General features: G+C 43.8%; 1 protein-coding gene across 2 annotated transcripts; it reads left to right on the top strand.

The window, feature by feature from the left end:
- The first annotated feature begins 5,763 nt into the window (after window positions 1-5,763).
- Window positions 5,764-18,402, top strand: dcbld2 (discoidin, CUB and LCCL domain containing 2). 2 transcript variants are annotated; one of them, XM_027005160.2, is made up of 15 exons: window positions 5,764-6,299; window positions 8,144-8,368; window positions 9,850-9,987; window positions 11,964-12,015; window positions 12,102-12,174; window positions 13,263-13,396; window positions 13,610-13,650; window positions 13,863-14,078; window positions 14,164-14,288; window positions 14,725-14,872; window positions 14,968-15,090; window positions 15,409-15,502; window positions 15,801-15,847; window positions 16,122-16,235; window positions 16,351-18,402. In XM_027005160.2, exons 1-15 carry the CDS (start codon window positions 6,197-6,199, stop codon window positions 16,722-16,724), a joined length of 2,007 nt encoding a protein of 668 aa, XP_026860961.2. In that variant the 5' UTR covers window positions 5,764-6,196; the 3' UTR covers window positions 16,725-18,402. The 2 variants fall into 2 exon arrangements, with proteins under 2 accessions (XP_026860961.2, XP_035378818.1); XM_035522925.1 differs by lacking the exon at window positions 8,144-8,368 and having other exon boundaries at window positions 5,766-6,299.
- The last annotated feature ends 1,323 nt before the right edge of the window (window positions 18,403-19,725 follow it).

Raw genomic sequence — 19,725 nt, 5'->3', positions numbered from 1 at the left:
TCTCAGTGATAAGGAGCAGCGGCTCTATTCCAAGGCCTTCCCAGATTACAGATCTTTACGCCCTAGCATTGACTGACAGCCCAATAAACCTGCAGAGAAACCTAATTTCTGCCCTTTGTAGATGCAATCTTATTCTTTCAGTAACAAGCACTCTCAGACTTTGGGCCAAAGCTTCTTGCCACTGCCTCTGTGACTGAGGATTTGAACATGGTCTTTGAAGACTCAATGTCCCCTTCCTTACTCTGCACTTTCAGAGTCCTTTCAGATGCAGAAGTCGAAATGATCTCTCACAGAGTAATTTGCCAGATATTCCCAAGTCACCTGGCAAGCTCTCATGGGTTTACCAGGTCTATCTGGCTGAAACCCCTTTTGATGAATCCAGCTCACCACCAAATGATGAAAACTTCCTCTCTCTTCACCAGTTCCCAGAACATTACAAAATGGATCATTCACCTTTGGCCCAAGGTGCTCTGTACCATGTACCCTTATGAGCACCCTTGTACACATGCACAAGTAAGAGTTTTCCCTTCTGAGACTCATAGTCTCATTAAGGAAATCCTTTTGCCCACCAGTATGAACGCCAATGCAAAGGCTCTCAGCCTCTGTGTTTTTTCACATCCTGGGCCCTATCGCAACTCCACCACACCATCTCAATCATGAGATTTGGTACAGGAGCCCCAAGAGGAGTGTGTGGATGTAAGGCTGACTATATCTAGTTCATACCTTTCTATCACACACACTAACTGTCGCTCCCTGCCAAAGAACTGACATTTCACATTCCCAGATTCAGTTTCCATCACAAAGGTGTAGCCATTCTGAAACCATCTAACCAATGCCTGCCACACTACTGGCATTCCACCCAACTCCCACCCCTCACCTTGCAGGTGGTGAACCCTCACAATGAGTCCACATCACCTTTTGTTGAGCTTGACCAGGCTATGTGGGTAGCCTGGCCACCAGGTGGTCCATTGCAGACACCACCCCAAGTCCTGGTAAAGGGTAAACTTAGTTACATAAGCACCTTCTATGAGGGTCTGTTTTTTAGTCTGACATTTCTCCTCACACCTGATCACCAAGAGTGACCCTACTGGAAGTATTTAACTTCTGATGACACAACCCTATGGTTCACTGATGCACACAAGCCCCTTCACCATGGTAAGATTGTAATTCTTGCAGGAGTACATCTTCTACATCTTATCTGAGGTGTGTATTGTAACCACATATATTCCAGTAAATTTGAGTAAATGTGTGGTGCTCAATGTGGGCCGGTATTCACCATTCCACAGTGCCAGCACTTCTATATTTTTTTTGCTATACTTTTTCTTGCGGTACTGTCACAAGCTCCCCATAGTCGTTTCTGCCCTGTCAATATCAGGTTCTGGGCATTTCATAATGAGTCTACATAAACTGCATTACCCAAGGGGCATTCCATAACACTGCTCTCAGTCTCTCTACAAGTATAGTACAAGTAACGTTAATGCAAGCCTAAGTAATGTTAACGTTACTCCGACTCTACTCCGATGGCTAAATAACAATGTTGGCCAGGCTCCAAAAGGGTACAAAGAGAATGCCTGAATCACAATGACACAACAGAGCTTCAACCAGAACTAATACTAAATGCATACTAGAAGCAGCAAGTTAACGTTAGTGCCACTCCCAGCAGCGAGGAGCCTGAAGCCACTGCTACCTCAGCAAACTACAACGGTAAAAATAACATCACAAATGTTGTGCACATGCAAAATTACATAATTTGATCCTTTGCCCAACAATCCTGGCCATTCATCTTTGATGTTATTTTTAAAAATGTAATACCAAATGATTTACTGATACTGGCCAATACACACACCAACATATGAATAAAGGGAGGAACCACCTTTGTTCCACTTCAAGAACAAGCGCTGTGAAAAGATCCATTGTCCTATTGATATTCCTAGCAGGTGTGGGTATATGTGCGTGCATGTGTGAAAAGAAAGAACATGAAAAAAGAGACAGAAAGGGAGAGGCAGCCAGCCACTCTAATTTCCTGTAAACTGACCTCAGAGATAAAGAGAATATTCCCGTGTGGGCACCTATGTGTGTGTCTGTGTGTGCATGTGTCTGTGTGCGTGGTGCATTTAGTCCAGATCACCCATGTTACCTAGCTTCATTTATAATTTGTCTCATCATATGTCTCAAATGTTTATTGAAAAAGCAGAGCACAAACTACTCCGTGCTTACATGACATGCTGACGTACACATCATCTTCTGTTGGTCTATTTGTCAGAACTCCAGTGTTACCTTAACTAAATCTCTGCATACACTTAAAACGAACTACAAGCTAACATCATGTTTAACTGGAAGCCTAACCTTAGTCAAAAACCTGAACTAATGCCTAACCTAAATCATGACTACAAGTTAATCCAAACCATAACTTCATCTGAAATCTTACTTCTAAACCTAACTATAACATTACCTCTATATATACAAAAATCAGTGTGTTTAAAAAGGAATTTCTTTGGAAAATAATATTTCTAGTATTTCACTTTTCCATCACACTGTGGTTTGAAAGTATATTAAGGACAAACACACACACACCCACACCCCCCCCGCCACACTTACACGTGCACACAAGTGAACTGAGAAGTTCTCTATAATTCAGATGCAATACAGATTACCTTCAGTTCAAGTGAACCAGTTCATTTCAGCTGCGGCTTGTGTAATCAGTGCTTTTCAGTAGACTGGCTTTCTAAGGCTTTTCTTTTGCCTTCTAGTTGGACCCTTCCATGTGCTGAACTGTGTCTCAAGCTCCCAACACCTCCCAATCTGTGTCAATGTTCCATTGCAGACTATATGATGGAGTGCTCTAATGTTGTAGCTCTGAGCTCATCATTTTGTCAGGCATGGCAAACTGAACTGTGTCAGACTCCCAGAGGCTCCTGGCTGATCACCGCCACAGGGACAAAATGGGATGAGAATATTTGAGAGCTGTGGCTTGGAACTGCTTTTTTGGCAAAAACCTTACAATGAGTATGTGGGTATATGGGGTTTTTCTAACAAGAAATATAAAGATTATTTGCTGTATATCCTACTCAGAGCTATGTGCATGTGTGTTTGTGTGCAGATGCACATGTAAGTGTAGACGTATATCAGTGGTTTTCCTATGGTCTGCCAGTGGGTGATTTTTCAATGGGGCCAAATCAAACATCACACAGACCACCAGGCCAGCAAAACAAACTATGTTAAATTCTTTCTCTCACAGAACAGCATATGTTGAAACATTCCATAAATGACAAGTAAGTCTACACTGCAACCTGTTCAGATGTCTTGTATTTATTTTATTTGAAATAATTTTTAAAATATTCCTTGAAAAAAGGCTTGATGTAATAACAACATTGGCCCACTTGAGGGCGCTGTTCCCTTTATAGAGTGTAGAGTCTTGAAAAACGTAAAGTGGAAAAACAGTTTACGGGAAAATCAATTGAACCACTCAGCATTTTATTGCAAACTGAACTCCGCCACCGTACAAAACATGAACTAACGCTCTGTAAATATCTCACTGTAAGTGTGAGCTGAGATCGCACTTCTTTTCAGCTAATTGTTACGAATGGTAAATAACCTGCCTAAATGTAAGTACCTTTATTAATGGAGTCCCTCAGGTTTTGAAGCATTTCACTAACGCTGAATTTTTACAGCTCACATTTGCATGACTGCAGCATATATTTCCACTGTATTCACTATTTCAAAACACATTTAATGCAGAACCAAACTTCTATTGAAAAATGCTGGAATACCATCACATTCCTCAGTGTGAGCAATAAAAATGTATTTATTTGTCATGAAAGAAAGCTGTTTATTCTGTGACCATCTTGACCACAGTATCTGAAAAATGTAGTTATAAACGTGGAACACAACAGCAACGGTGATCAGAACTGGATAATACAATCGATGCACCTTTTATTTCACTCCTCTGCAATATTCACTACATGGAGTGAGTGGACATCAGTGAGACGAGCATAAATGTTGCAGCAGCTGCAAAAGCATATAGACAGGTTAGCAGGTTACCGGACGAGAGACGAGCCACGCTGTCTGGCCGGAGATCTGCGCAGAACAGATGTAAATAACTTACCTGCAGTCAGCGTTCTCACCATGAGGCCACGCCTGCCATGGGGACGTCATCTCTGACCCATAGTCTTACTATTGGACCCATGGTGCACTGTGGACTGAGACATTTTATACCTGTAGCGGTCTGGAATCAGCAGGAGGAAGCATAGAAAGCTTAATCAAACAGTCCAGGCCTTGACTATGGTTCTGGAGAGAAGGAGTCTAGCGCAATTATTGTCATTTTGTTGTGAAGACACAGCTCATCTAATCGGTTGTTAGTTTTAGTAAGTGCGCTGAGGCAGGGAGAGCAACAAATTGTGCTGAATGCCAGTCCTTCCGTCCCAGTGCTTGTAGTCCTTTGAAGTGGCCTCTGTTATTACTCACCATTATGTTGCACAGTGGTAAAATGGAAATTACTTTAAAAGGAAAGCACTTTGTCGGTATTAAATAGGCCATTAGTTCAACCATACAACAGTGGACAGGAACTGCGCTTAGTCTTGGGACAGACTGTTGAGTCTTGTTGTGATAACTATCATAGATAAACATATATATGATTTTTAAAAAAAACCACAAAATTACATATTTAAAATGAATTTTGGATGGCTCGCGAATGGGTAGTTCAGTAACATGTATGCTTGAAGATTTTGCTAACTGTAGTTCATGATCGTTTCCACTATGTGGCGCTCATATGTCACTGAAAACGTTTCATGAAAGATTGGGACCACATGAGGGCGTGAAACGTTAGAATGTATGTATGTTATAATGGCACTGTATGAATGTTGCTGTGTCGTTTTTACTTCATCACACACGTCTGTGTGGAGCAAAACTGATAAGATAGCACTTATGGCTGAAGGTCTCTGATTCACTACAGAAGCATGTCAAGGAGAGAGAGAGAGAGAGAGAGAGAGAGAGAGAGAGAGAGAGAGAGAGAGAGAGAGAGAGAGAGAGAGAGAGAGAGAGAGAGAGAGAGAGAGATTGTTTTGCTGTGGAAGATAGAGTAATTGGTTGCGTCAGGGTCTTTTGATAAAGAAGCGTCCACTAAGCCTGCGCCGTTTATCAGGCTGACATTTTGTCCTCTAGGCCTGCAGTCAGGACAAGTTTTCGGAACGAAAAAAAAAACAATACATCCAAGTGATCCCCTTTATAAATACATATGCTACATGTCTGATTCTGGTGCTGCAATGACATGAACTTATTTTTTTAAGCAACAAGTTTCGGGGGGGGGGGGACGGGGGGGGGGACTATTTCGAAACCTGTGGACAATAAAACTGCTAATTCGGTTTTCCTACTGCAAATAAGGATCGTATGGGTTGCAAAAGTCGCCTCTTCCAGTACTTCAAGCTCTACGGTTTTGATGGAGTTATTTTGTGTAGTTATGTATTTTATGTACATAAAAATTATGCACATCTCAATATGGTTTTCTGAGCTTGATCTTTTACCTAGTAGTTCTCGCCCTCTGTTGCTCTAAACACAGCTGACTCACACGAAGAGCTTAACAGCAAGTCTGTTCTGTTATTCAGAAAAGTACTTTATATCAAAAGGTCCCCAGTTCTGCTATTTGTAAATTGAATCTTCGACAGTGCAGATATAATATAGCCCTTCTCCCTCTTAATACGTCAGACAAAAAGTATACTTAAGTCTACGAGGAAATGAAATCTGCGTTTATTTATGATAATTTAATGACAAGTCTCTTCATTCCTTCGCACAACAAAAGCATAATAAACCAGACGCCTCGTCTGGAAACTTTGCCGACGAAGACATCCCACCCCGACATTATTGATCAGTGTGTAGGGTCTGTTATGGCAGCCGAGGAGCGGACAGGCCCACCGCGAAACACTCTACTAGGGGCCGCTGTGCGGTGGGAGGAGCGTAAGTGAAGGAAGTCGTCTAACAGATTGGGGATGTGTCTGAATTGAAGAGCGAGCAAGAACCGTGTCCTGACGGAGTGCCGCTAAAATCTGTTAGGGCCGGATACCGGAATACTCGAGGACGCGGCGACAATACGGAGAGCACCGACGGCGACTTATGCTACCCGCAGTTTAGGCCTGTCGCGTACACTTTTTGCCGTCCGGCCCGGTCGCGCAGTTTGCATTATGCATTCGGACTGCAGACTGCGATGGATGCGTCGCTAATGGTGGGGAGAGGGACCGGAGGGGCTGCGGTCTTCGTCCTTATCATCACCCTCTTCCTCTCTGCAAGAGGGTCCCGGGCGCAGAAAGGTATGTGCACTTCGCGCGTAGTTTGGTGAAAGTTTTTCGAAAGGGCCCAGAGCGGTCCACCCCCGCGTCCACTGGCCGCTCCGCCTGCTGCGGTTTCTGTAGTCGGTAAGTGGCGGTTACACCGTCGCGCTGCTCTGCGGAGAGCTGAATGCCTTACATGGGCCACGGCCGCTTCTCTCCGGTCCCAGATATGTTGTTCGGGCTGTTTGGAGGGTGCTCCGGAGACCACGGTCAAAGAGCGCCGCACACCCGAGGAAAAGACGGTTGTCTTGTGTAAGAGGGTTTCAGGTGATCACAAGAGGGGGTCGTACCATTTGGTGGAGTTCAGAGCGAGGGGGAAGGGCCGGGGTCCTTCGATAACGGGAAACACTGCGGTAGATGTGGAGCAGTACTGTCTGTAAAGCGCGAGTCATCGGGTTATCTACAACGTGGGAGTTTTAACGATTTTTATGCACTAGTTTTGCAGTAGAAAAAGTGAACATGTGGTGCATCGTGTGTGTGTGTGTGTTGCGTTGTACAGAGAGCCTGAAGGGTAGATGAGGATGTTTTTGCTTTGAGGGCCTGGAGATTGTCCAGTACCGGTTACGTAACAGCAGCGCGAGAGGATTCGTTCGGTGCATAACCGCGTGACAGGCTGTGCGATCAGCTGCGATCTTGCCAGGGTGCGTGCGTGCGTGCGTGCGTTTGTGTGTCTCAGGGAGAAACCGAAACGTGATACCCACTTAACAGCGCGCTGTGCTGATGTTGCAGTAAATGTCTCCAATAACATTTGACCGTGTGATCACTTAGTTCACATGTACGAGGCAGACAGTAAAGTTTAATTGGAAGGTCACTACAGATGTAGGCCTCACGACACCATTAGCTAATGCAAAAATCCATTTACCTGCCACCTCCGCTGATGGAGAAGCCCATTATATGATGCAGATCTGTTTGTCCTCCCCAAAAGTAATCTTTTTAATTCTACTTCCTTCGTGCTCAAAGTTGCTTAATTGTAGAGCTCTTGTTGATTCAGTAAGGATTCACATGGTGAAGGGAAAATAATGATTTATTTCTTCAAAACTTTTTCATACATTCATAGTATATTTGTACTTATACTGTGTACCAAACTACTGACTCCTGCCTACACTGTAATGCATCTGTGAGCACTGTTTCTGTGACTCCTGCCTACGCTGTAATGCATCTGTGAGGGCTGTTTCTGTGACTCCTGCCTACGCTGCAATGCATCTGTGAGCGCTGTTTCTGTGACTCCTGCCTACGCTGCAATGCATCTGTGAGCGCTGTTTCTGTGACTCCTGCCTACGCTGCAATGCATCTGTGAGCGCTGTTTCTGTGACTCCTGCCTACGCTGCAATGCATCTGTGAGCGCTGTTTCTGTGACTCCTGCCTACGCTGCAGTGCATCTGTGAGCGCTGTTTCTGTGACTCCTGCCTACGCTGCAGTGCATCTGTGAGCGCTGTTTCTGTGACTCCTGCCTACGCTGCAGTGCATCTGTGAGCGCTGTTTCTGTGACTCCTGCCTACGCTGCAATGCATCTGTGAGCGCTGTTTCTGTGACTCCTGCCTACGCTGTAATGCATCCGTGAGCGCTGTTTCTGTGACTCCTGCCTACGCTGTAATGCATCCGTGAGCGCTGTTTCTGTGACTCCTGCCTACGCTGCAATGCATCCGTGTGTGCTGTTTCTGTGACTCCTGCCTACACTGCAATGCATCTGTGAGCGCTGTTTCTGTGACTCCTGCCTACACTGTAATGCATCCGTGTGTGCTGTTTCTGTGACTCCTGCCTACACTGTAATGCATCTGTGTGTGCTGTTTCTGTGACTCCTGCCTACAACATGTGTGTTGTAGGGGATGGCTGTGGGCACACGCTGCTGGGCCCAGGCAGCGGCAGCCTAGCGTCTCTAGGCTACCCCCTCTCTTACCCCACGCATTCGGTGTGTGAGTGGGAGATCAGGGAGAGGGGGGGGCACACACTCATCCTGCACGTGGCCGACCTCGACATCGACACGCAGAACTGCCAGGTGTCCTACCTGCGGCTGTTCAACGGCATCGGTGTCGGCCGGACGGAGATCGGTGAGAGAGGCGCTCATCACTTCAAAGCTGTTTGCTTTTACACTGTAGTCATGGCAGTAAGCTGCTACACCTGTAAGCTTGCAGACAGGCGCCAGGGGCGCTGATTTAATATTCAGTCCTTATTGCACTGACATTGTGGACAGCCACCACATACAAAAAAAACCTTTTACGAATTGCTCATTTCTTTATTGTCTGCTCTGACAAATTTCAGGTGTGCTAAACAAGTGTTCAGTAGGTGTACTGATCAGGCATGATATTCATAAATATGTCACATCCTGTGTTACCCCTCTGTTTTAGGATGTTAAAAGGAGCAAAATAATCACTGTGTGATATTCTGTCATGTTCCAGTCCTATCGAATCGGATCGATATCAGCAAATACTGATGTATCGAATATCGGTGAATACATTAAGGAAACAGATCCGATACCATCACAAATTCAGCCTGAAAATAGCACAGTTCTAGCATGTCACATGATATCAGCTGGGCTAGTTTGGGCTACAGAGATTCTTTGTAGCATTTTCTTCTCATTAACAATAAAAAATTGTGTTAAAATTCAAATATCCATGCGCTCACACATGTAATTTTCATCGGTATCATTTTGATAACCCAGTGTGTGGAACGGGCTACCTACCTTCATATGTGAGCATTTAAACAAGACAAAATAGCATTTTAGCACTGTTCTCTACCATATCCATGACCAGCAGTGATTTCTTTAGAGAAAACAAAGAAAAACATTTCCAGTTTGGCTGTGAAGTAAAGTAATTTCAGTACGTGTGTGTAAATTATGAAATTAGAAATGTGTGCATGTGGATGTGTTGTGAGGGTGGGTACAGTAAAGCTGAGAACCAAGCAGGTGATAACCAAGGTAGTAAATATCATCTCACTAAGAGACACTCATGGTAAGGCAATGGAAGTGAAAAATCAAATGCTGTAGTCTTGTTTAAAAAATGTTAAAATGTTTTTAATTAATTTTAACGTATAATGTCATATCCCTTCATGAAATCTGTAAAATATCATATATAATACATCCCACACAAAACAATTACCCCAACCAACTGAACTACAGCTCTGCAGTGGTTTTTAATGAAAAAACATTGACTTAGTATTTATTGGGATACATTCAAATGCAAGATATTAATATTGGATCAGTTCAGAAAAACTGGTATCCACCTCTAGAAGTAACTCATCTCAGGGTTTGCTGTCATCCAGTAGGGCATTATTCCTTTTTTAAAAATTTTTTTTATAGTGGCTAACGATTGCTGCCATTTTTGTTCGTCAAACTGAGACAGACGGAGACAGTCGCTTCACCCAAGAGCACTTTAGCACTGTGCAGACCCGGACTCTAAAAAACCAACACGGCGCCATGCTGGACATACGTTCTAACAGTGGCAGATCTGCACTTCTCTGTGAACCACTCAACTATGGTATACTGCACCCAATAATAAGCTTCGGTCCACTCTAACCCCTCCTCCTTCTCTAGTCAAGCTCTGTCACGGAGATGTGAAGGGGCCCAGGGTGGTGGAGTCAGCCAGCCACCAGGTGACGGTGCAGTTCATGAGCGGGCCACATGACCACGGGCGTGGGTTTTTCCTCTCCTACGCTAGCAGCGAGTATCCAGGTAACAGCCCCGCCTCCCGCTCCGCTCCACTCCCTCTGTGACTGGCTCTGCTCCCTCCACAGCCTGCTCACTCACACTCCTTCAGAGCCTCTCATTTTTTGCACTTTCAAGCTAACTGTCAATGTCCACAGCTAATCGATATAATGGCAAAGAAATATGAATTTTTAAAAGTGTCATTTATTCTAGATATGCCAAGCTATGCCTACTTTGGGTGCCAGTTTAAGCATTGGGTGTCAAATGTTTAAGCTTCTTTCAAAGTGTTTTTTTCTTACTGAGTGACACAAATACAAACTTCCCACAAGGCATTTGAAGTCAGAACTCAGTTTGAGCTTATGGGAAGTTAAACTAGAATCATGGATTTTAAAGTTATTGGGCTGTGTGTGTGTGTGTGTGTGTGTGTGTGTGTGTGTTTGCATAAGCCTGAGACTGTACCTCTCACAGGGCTCACTAGGAGTTGCCATGACGACTCCTTTGTGTGTTTGTACAGATGAGAGGGAGGGGCCTTGTGTGAAACTGATTATAGGAAGAGGGAGAACCGAGAGAAAAACAAGAGAATGTCAGAGACTGCTGCATGACCCTTTAGCTTTGAGGTGTGGCTGCTCATCACTTTTTTGATGGGAGGCACTGCAGACATAGTGGAGTCAAATATCCCTTTATGGAGGGGGGGGGGGGGGGGGGGGTTTTGATGGAGAGGATTAAAACCTCGTTTTAGTTTTCCGTGCCTCTTGAGGTAGGGTGTGCCTGTGACACCGTATCACTTTGGCCTTAAGCTCGAGAAAAGGATGATGGAGGAATAAATAAATAAATGTGTTGTCGGAGTTAAAGGAAGTGATGTCAGCTGGAGGTGGTTAAGCATACCACTGTGTTATAGAGATCAAGAATTATTTCACTGAACTATTTTGTGAGGAAATCTAGAATACAACGTGTTTCTCTGTATTATCCTCATGTCTGTACATTGTTAATGACTGTCCAAATTGTCTTGACTTTGGTTAGTTGTGACTGAAATAAGTAAAATGTTTTATTTTACTTCTGTCGACACTGGTTTAGGTTTTTTGCCATTTATAAAGATAATAATTTTGTAATTTTCCAAACTTTGGACAGACCATGCACACAGGTTTAATAAGGTACTTGGGAAAGCATGGTACATCCTGTGCTTTCACATCCCTGGAATTCCAGCAGCTGTGCTGGGGGTGGTTGTGTGTGTGTGTGTGTGTGTGTGTGTGTGTCTGTGTGTGTGTGTGTGTGTGCGTGCTTATGTCTGTCTTGCTCTCCCAGTTGCTTTCTTAGTCTGAGTCAAGTGAGGGAGTTATTCTGTGTGCATGTGTGAAGGGAGAGGTGGGGGTCTGTGTGCCTGAGAGGCAGAGATCCTCTTTCTCTGATGAATCAGGAGGAGAAAAGCAAACAGTGCCAGGCTTGTGGGTTTGAGTAATGGACAATATGATACCACACACTACCACAAGATATATCTTACCTTCCTGTCACACACCACACCCGCAGACATAGAGTCTCACACACACACACACACACACACACACACACACACACACACACACACACACACACACACACACAAATACACACACACACACACACACACACACACACACACACAGTCTTTCTGTGGCTGTTGGTATTGATCTTTTCAAGGCTTTTATCTATATCCTCTTTTTGAAACCTAATATACTGATACACCCCTCCAGAGAGAACTGAGGTAAAGATATGCAGTAAGTAAGATTTTTATGCTTGCTAGAAACCACAAGTAAACACACACACACACACACACACACACACACACACACACACACACACACACACACACACAACAGCAACTTTACTTATGCATAGATCAATGCTGTCACCATGACAGTGGACTGAACACTGGCATCAGAGAGAGGAAGAGAAAGAAAAGATGCGTGTGGTGTTGTGTGTCAGGGAAAAGCATTGTAAATGGTGTGACTTCTTACTCTTCTTTCCAGATCTGATCACCTGTTTGGAGAAGGGAAATGACTTCACTGAAGCTGAGTTCAGGTACATAAATATGTTCAGGCCTGCAAGGAAGTGGGTGCATACGTGTGTATGGGTGCACGTGAATAGTTTTCTTTCCTTCTTTCCAGTAAGTTCTGTCCGGCGGGGTGTCTGACTGACTTTGGAGAGGTGTCTGGAACCATACCCCATGGCTACAGAGATGTAAGTTCACACACACACACACGCGTCTAACACACACACATGCTCACTCGCTCTCACTCATACGCGGCTTACACTGCGACAAAAGCTCTTTGAATCCATCTGTTTCACTCTTTCTCACTGTCTCTGAATGATGACCTCATGCTGTCTTGGCTGCATGCTAGATCATTAATGGTCCCATGCTGATGATCTCATTACAGGCGTGGTTGGCCATTCTCAAGGGACTGTATGAAATGTTAAATATGTTTAATCTGGTGCTTTGACTGCTTGGTTGAAATAAATAATTTTGTGAATTTAGGGCTTCTTGGTGGTGGGGAATTAGGGTGACTTTTGTCTTCACATTACTTTGCTGTGTGTGTGTGTGTGTGAGTGGGGTGTATATCTGTACTGTGTAAGTGAGAGTCTCTATGGGAGATGTTAGGTCAGTATTTGGCTGAACAGTTTTGTAATACAGACCAGCTGACAGAATTAAGCCTTCCTCTAGAGATCTCCAACACCCTGTGCATTACTGTGGGCCCCATATATATATGTGCACGTGTGTTGAATGCACACGTATCTAATTTGGATGGTGGGTGTGTGCAGTGGCAAGTGACTGAAGCTGGTGGTGTTTTTATTTTGCCAATAGGAAGTGGTGTGTGTTTGCGGTGCATGTGTGTGTGTTGAAAGTTTGCCTGGTGTCTGTGGTCAGTCTGCGGTTGAGGGATGGAGAGAGAGGGAGGGAGAAAAGAAATGTCAATTTTAAAACAGGGCTTGCCTCATAATTCCAATACAAGTCCGACAGCGCCTATGGGAAGCGTGTGTGCGTTTGTGTGTGTGTTTCCATCTGCATTTCTGTGTCATTGTTTGGGTATGTGTCTTTGTAATTCAAACTGAATTCTGCGGAAAGACTGAAGTGGCAACTTCACAACAATAATGTCAGCGTTCCATTTGCTCCCAGGATGTGACATCACCAGCCAAGTCAGTCATCTCTCTGTCTTGTGGCTTATGGCTCAATTAGTCTGTCTCAGTCATCTCAGTCTCTTTTCCATTCCTTCTCTCTCTCTCTCTCTCTCTCGCTCTCTCTCTCTCTCTCTCTCTCTCTCAACCTCCAGTCCTCTGGGTTATGCCTGGCTGCTATCCACGCTGGGGTGGTGTCCAACAGTCTGGGGGGGAAGGTCAGTGTGGTGAGCAGTACAGGAATCCCGCACTATGACAGCACGCTGGCCAACAATGTCACCTCCGCGGCGTAAGTTGCCACCGCCTGACTGACTGCTCTCCTTCCATTGTCCTCTTGCATACTCTTTATTCACAGACACACGCAGGCAGGCTTATTCTTGATACATTGTTTACTTTCCCACTTTTGCCCTTGAGGTATCCGCATTAATACTGTAGAGGATGAGTAACTGATCAATATATATATTTTTTTTCTCTTACGCTCCATCTTTCTCTCTCCCCAAAGAGGGACCCTCTCCCCGAGTCTCTTCACTTTTAAAACCAGCGGTAAGTCTGACTGAAGATTCACATGGAAGACTTACCGGAGTTTACTTACAGCAACTGAATGACTATCACTTGAGCCCAGCCTTTGTAAGCGTGTATTAGTAAACAGCTAACATTGTCCCATCCTCCTAGTGGAAAGATGAAGTCAGATATGCATGCGCTCTCTAAATAGTGCTTAAGAGGAGATTTCGTTTGTCTCTGTGCTTCTCAACCAGGCTGCTATGGCACACTGGGTCTGGAGTCGGGTGTGGTCAGCGATTCTCAAATCTCCACCTCCTCTGTGTGGGAGTGGGGTCGTCACGGCGATGAACCTTCTGTGTGGGCACCCTCAGGGGCTAGGCTGAAAAGGGCAGGTCTTCCGTGGGCAGCAGCCCACGGTGACACAAAACAATGGATACAGGTGGATCTGAAGAGAGAGAAAAAAATAACAGGTAAAAGAGTGAGAAAGAAAAGATAAGGGAAGGAGAGAGTTCTTTTGTTGATGGATGCTAATAACCAGTCCACCCCCTTATTCAGGAATCATCACCTCTGGCTCCACCCTACCTGAGCACCAATTTTATGTTTCTACCTATCGTGTGCACTATAGCAATGATGGACAGGACTGGAACGCTTATCAGGATGTAGGCTCAGACCAAGACAAGGTAGTACACATGCATAATACCATCTCCTTTCATTCTAGCTTTTTTGGCAGTTAAGAAAATTTACAGTTTGTGGCAAGAAGTGGATGGGGTTTAAGAGCCCAGCCATTTAAATGCGCTTGCTAGTCGTTAATAATGAATGGCCATTGATTGGTTGAGAACTTAATGAGGAGCTCATTGATTGGTTACAATTAAGAAGAGGGCTGTAAACCTTTGTTGTGTCAGTGATGCAGTACTGCGTTGTGAGGGGTCTGATAACACTAACATGTCACTGACAGTGAATTGAGCAAATGAATGTAAATTTCAATCTTGTCTACACACTGAGTGTCTCTCTTGTAAGAGCACAACAAATCATTGCCCTCTGATTCAACACATTATGAATTAACTTGGGTAAAGACCAAATGTTTTGTTGCAAAACATGACTGTATTGAATTTATAGGTTTTCCAAGGAAATACCAACTATCTTCAAGAAGTGCGTAACAACTTCATTCCACCAATTGAAGCACGGTTCATCAGAATAAGCCCCTCCCAGTGGAACCAGAGGATTTCCCTTAAAATGGAGCTGCTTGGCTGTCAATTACATATAGGTAAGACCAATCACATGTATGTAAAGTTAGAAATAAGGCATCAATTTAGAATGATCAACTTTATGAAAGTGCATTTTGTTCCTTTTGTTGGCCAGCGAGGCCACGAATATTTTACCCAGCCCCTCCTCCCAAAAGAAGCACTGTTCCTCCGCACCAGGAGCCGACTACATGCACATCAAATGTTCGGAATATCACCGTGCCCCCACAGACTAATAATGGTAAGAAAAAAAGTCATTGTATTGTATATTGTGAGATCCTGTTATAATTCAGCAATTCAGCAGATCATAGACATCGATTCCTGCTTCTTTCTGATTGAAGCTTTGCCACATGTATGAAACCTATGTCCATTCCCACAAATTGCTTTTTTAAAAGTAGTTTCCATCATTATTTATATATTTATTTGAACCTTTCTGATTGCCATTTGCTTTTTGGTAAGAACAGCTCTCACAGTGGGTCACGTCCTGCCGTTCTGTCGCCAAATTGCCCCGACGATAACCCCATGTGCCCCGTGGTGTTGTATTGTGTGCTGCTTCCAGAGATGGCACTGGTGGCGGTGTTGGTGCCCGTGCTCGTGGTTGTCCTGACAGCTCCTGTGCTGCTGGTGGTGTGCACGTGGCTTTGGAAGAGCAGGTCAGCACCGCACACACTGCAGTCTGTTTGACAGTAGTAACGAGCCTGACAGGAGCAGGGTTGTGGAAGGATTGCCAGTGATGGCCAAGCCTAACGTAAGCCCGTTTCAAACCGTCAAAATAAGCTGAGATCGGATGTTACCGAAAAAGGGAACGTCTGACTTACCGGGTGGCTCCAAAGACTGCTTTAGCATGTATGCGGAAGATGATTCAGCACATACAGATCATCTATATATGAGATGATAATATATACAAGAGGATTTTAACTCCCCCTATTGGTTCACTGTGTTCTGCTTAAGGAAAAGCCCTGAAGTGACCTATGATCTTCCACACTGGGATCGAACAGGTACACGTATCTTTACACACTCATTATGTTGGCTGGAATGTCATTGGCTGTCGCTCAGTGGTTAAGGTACGTGACTAGTAATCAGAAGGTTGCCAGTTCAAGCCCCACTGCAGCCAAGTTGCTACTGTTGGGCCTGTGAGCAAGGCCCTTAACCCTCAGTTGCTCAAAGAAATTGCGCTCAGTCCAAATTATAAGTTGCTTTGGATAAAAGTGTCAGATAAATGCAATAAATGTAATGTAAAAAAAATTATATATACGTGTGTGTGTGTTCTAGTATGGTGGAAGAGCATGAAGCAGCTGTTGCCCTCTAAGTTGGATGGGGAGGAATGTGTGCGTTATAGTTCTTCTGCTCCAGCTGACCACCAGAGACCACGAGTCGAGCCTGCAGGTATACACACACACACACATTCAGCCTGTGTTAACAACACACATGCATATAGAGTCTATTGTTGGCATTCTTTTCTTTGGTCATTGTTTTTATCCTGTTCTATCTGTCTCCCCAGAATATGCTCAGCCGCTGGTAAGTGGTACCATGACCTCTCTGGGTCAAAGGTCAACATTTAAGCCCGAGGAGGGAGCCGACCCTGAGTACGACGCACCCTTGACCCCTGAACAATATCACGCCTATGCTGAACCTCTTCCTGCTTCTGGAGCGGAGTATGCCATTCCCATCACCACTGACAGAGCCAATCACATATCAGGAGGTGCACTGCCTTTCTGTGGCCATGGTATAGTGGCCCAAACAGACTGTGACCAATCAGGGACGTCCATGTATGACACACCCAAAAACATGTCTGACCAAGCTGCACCCACAGAGGGGCAGTTATACCAGGTGCCTCAGAATTCCAGCAATACCCCATGCCAGGAAATAGACTGACCAATCAGAGCGCAGGGCCCAAATCTGAGTTAAACTTTGACCCAAAGAAAGACTACCGTCCTGAAAAGAAATGCAGACAAGTGTGACAAGTGCGAGTGCATGTTTTACTTTATAGCCGTATGTGCAAATGTCGTTGTTCTGGTCTCCTCAAATAGCATGCCATACCAGTCCTATCACTGAAATAACACACAGGAATGTCTGAGAGAGTGAGTTAGGCAGGGAGACCGCTACACTACTGTTTTAGTGGATATCTATGTGTGGATCTGTGTCAAAATGTTGGTGGGTGTGTGGGTGTCTAGATATGTAACTGTCATTAAACTGTGAGTCCCTACACATTTTCATTAATGCTGAGAGTCAGTCCTTAGATTTACTCAGAATTTTTTTCTGGTAATATTTCACCATGTTTTGGGTAAACATTAGCAGCTGTATGACCATGGGATACTGTTTATTTAATCGGCTGTAGCACAGGTAAATGGATTACTATATGCTGGTTCTCCTGTATGATTTTACAACCTGCATGTAACACACAGGTATTAGCCTAAATCCTTACCTAGCCTCTTCTAGCTAGCTCTACATCTGAAAATGACAATTTCATTTACACAATCACCAGTTTGCTGTTCATCGCTAATTTAACCTTTGTGATGAACAGACTAATCAGGCTAAGCAGTAATTGGTATAAGATGGTTAACGGTACAAATCATTTTTTGTCAGTTCATTCTGGGAGCCATTCTGGTCCTTGTCTGTTCAAAAGCACATTTCTTTAATACACTTTTACATCCATCACAAAGAATGGGAGAAACCTGTGTCACTGTTCTCAACACAAATATTATTTCCTATTTATTTGAGGGGTTTTTTCCTTTCCTGCTGAGATATTTCAGCAGTGCAGAGTGCCCAAACCACTAGCAGACCGTGGCTAAGCTACGCAGCACTCATGAATGCACTGTTGTCATAGATACACTGTTGCCGTGGGATGTCTTGCCAAATGTGACACTTTTGTGCTGATTTTTAAATAGTACGCCAAGATGCCGACATCCATGCCTGATTGAATCCACTGATGGCTTTAAATACATTACATAGCACATTGGTCTCAAATAATGCCAAACAGTGATCCAACATAATCAACTGACAATGTAATATTTTTGTGAGACAGAATGTTACCTTGTGATGAGACTTGTGCATGCTGACCTAAATGTCATCTATTTAAGGTGTGATTTTTCAAACCTGAAATCTGAGGGAACACCTAAGGCAACAATGACCATATCTCAACCTGACGGAAGCCTGTAGTCAGAAGAGAGTTTAAAAGGGTTTTGCGGTACTAAATGTTCAGAATATTAATGGGAGCAGAGCATCTGTCTTGCTAAGCTTCTAAAATGGTGAACTTTTTAGTGTGTGTGCTTGGTCTTTGTGTCCTACTGTGTTTCAGTGTCCACAAAGTCTGATTTTATTGATATTAGGTGGGTCTGAGCTCTGTGTCCATATCTGTGTATGTTTTTGTGCACTGTATTCATGAGTGAGTGAGCGTGTGTGTGGCTATGTAGCTGCATAATTTTGAAGAGTATGTGTGCACTATTCACTGTAAATGGTTTTCTGAATTATGGTTGGTACTGTAGAATGACTGTATAGATTAAAAAAAAGACTTTAAATGAAATTGAAGTTTTAATAAAAATATAATGACAGATTCTGGCTTCATAGAATATTTTAGACAATCTTGGAATAAGAATTTATTTAGAATAAAAAAATCCCCCTACAGTCTACATTAAATCCTATGCATATAAGTGTACATGCATGTGGGCTTTTCATATTCTTAAAGAAATATTTAGCATGTTGAATCCTCCAACAGTTTATAAGGGGCAATTTTAAAACGATACATCTTCGAGTTCAAAGGTTTGGCAGGTACATGTCATGGTTTACTGAATTATGTTACCATGCTGACCTCTGCTGGAGAGAAGTATTAATTACATGGAGTGCTTACCGTGTGGTTATTCTGGTCTGATATTGCAGCTCCTGTGGGTTGAAATCACTCCATGGATAAGTTATGTGGCCTTACTGATGAAAAGGTCATCATCCACCAACATATGTTCTCAGTCAGAAGAAAAATATTTATTTTTAATACCTTATCAGTTCACATTATGACACCAGATTCTGACTGAGAGAGAAACAAATGTGCAGTGCTGAGCTGATACTGTGAACAGAAAAAGAGAACCCCTGCCTTTGCAGAAGTAGTCGTCTCTCCTGTATATCTCCTACATATCTGTAACCCAAACAGGTGTTTGCAACAGCACTTTGTACACTTGCTTCATCTCTGAATAGATTACCAAGAGTGGGCTTAGGGTGTGAATCTAACAGGCTTTGGGTAAGACATGATGATGGATGGATGTGGGGGGGTGTTGGTTTGAACATCGCCAAGACTGGAGAGTTGCTGGGCTTTTAATAGGCAGCAACCTCAGTCCTGCACACAACGCACCTCGATAAAATGTTTGCTTTTTGTGAGGTGGCTCTTGGTGACTAAATGCTGGAGATGTCGGCTGGCTCAGGCTATAACCATAAATCCTCACCACATAGAAAACCGGTTAACATCACCATATAACTGTGGGGTACAGCAACCAATTTTGGAACACAATTTCAACAGTAGGTGACCATGAAGGTTATGACTAGGTCTGTACACAGTAAACAGCCAAAGGAGTTTGAAGTGGAACACATCAGGACTAGATTGTGTGGTTTGATAAATCCTAGATCTAAATGCACCACCTTGATGATAGACTAGGTGCAGCATACAAAACACAAGGCAATGGACCCCTTCATGAATGATTACAACCATACAGACTGGCAGTAGAAGTGCAATGATTTAGCATTAAGCTGACACACACTAGGCCCACATCGATGCCTTGATTCCAAGGCATACTTTAACACGGCAGGGGACCAGGTTCATCCATTCAAGGCCAGTGTGTACACCTAAAGGAATGGGTACTTTCATTAAGATAATGTTACCTTGCAAAAACCT

The sequence above is a fragment of the Electrophorus electricus genome, chromosome 25, assembly GCF_013358815.1.
Source record: "Electrophorus electricus isolate fEleEle1 chromosome 25, fEleEle1.pri, whole genome shotgun sequence".
NCBI lineage: Eukaryota > Metazoa > Chordata > Actinopteri > Gymnotiformes > Gymnotidae > Electrophorus > Electrophorus electricus.
Note: the sequence above shows the minus strand (reverse complement) of the source record. Positions and strands in the feature narration are given on the sequence as shown.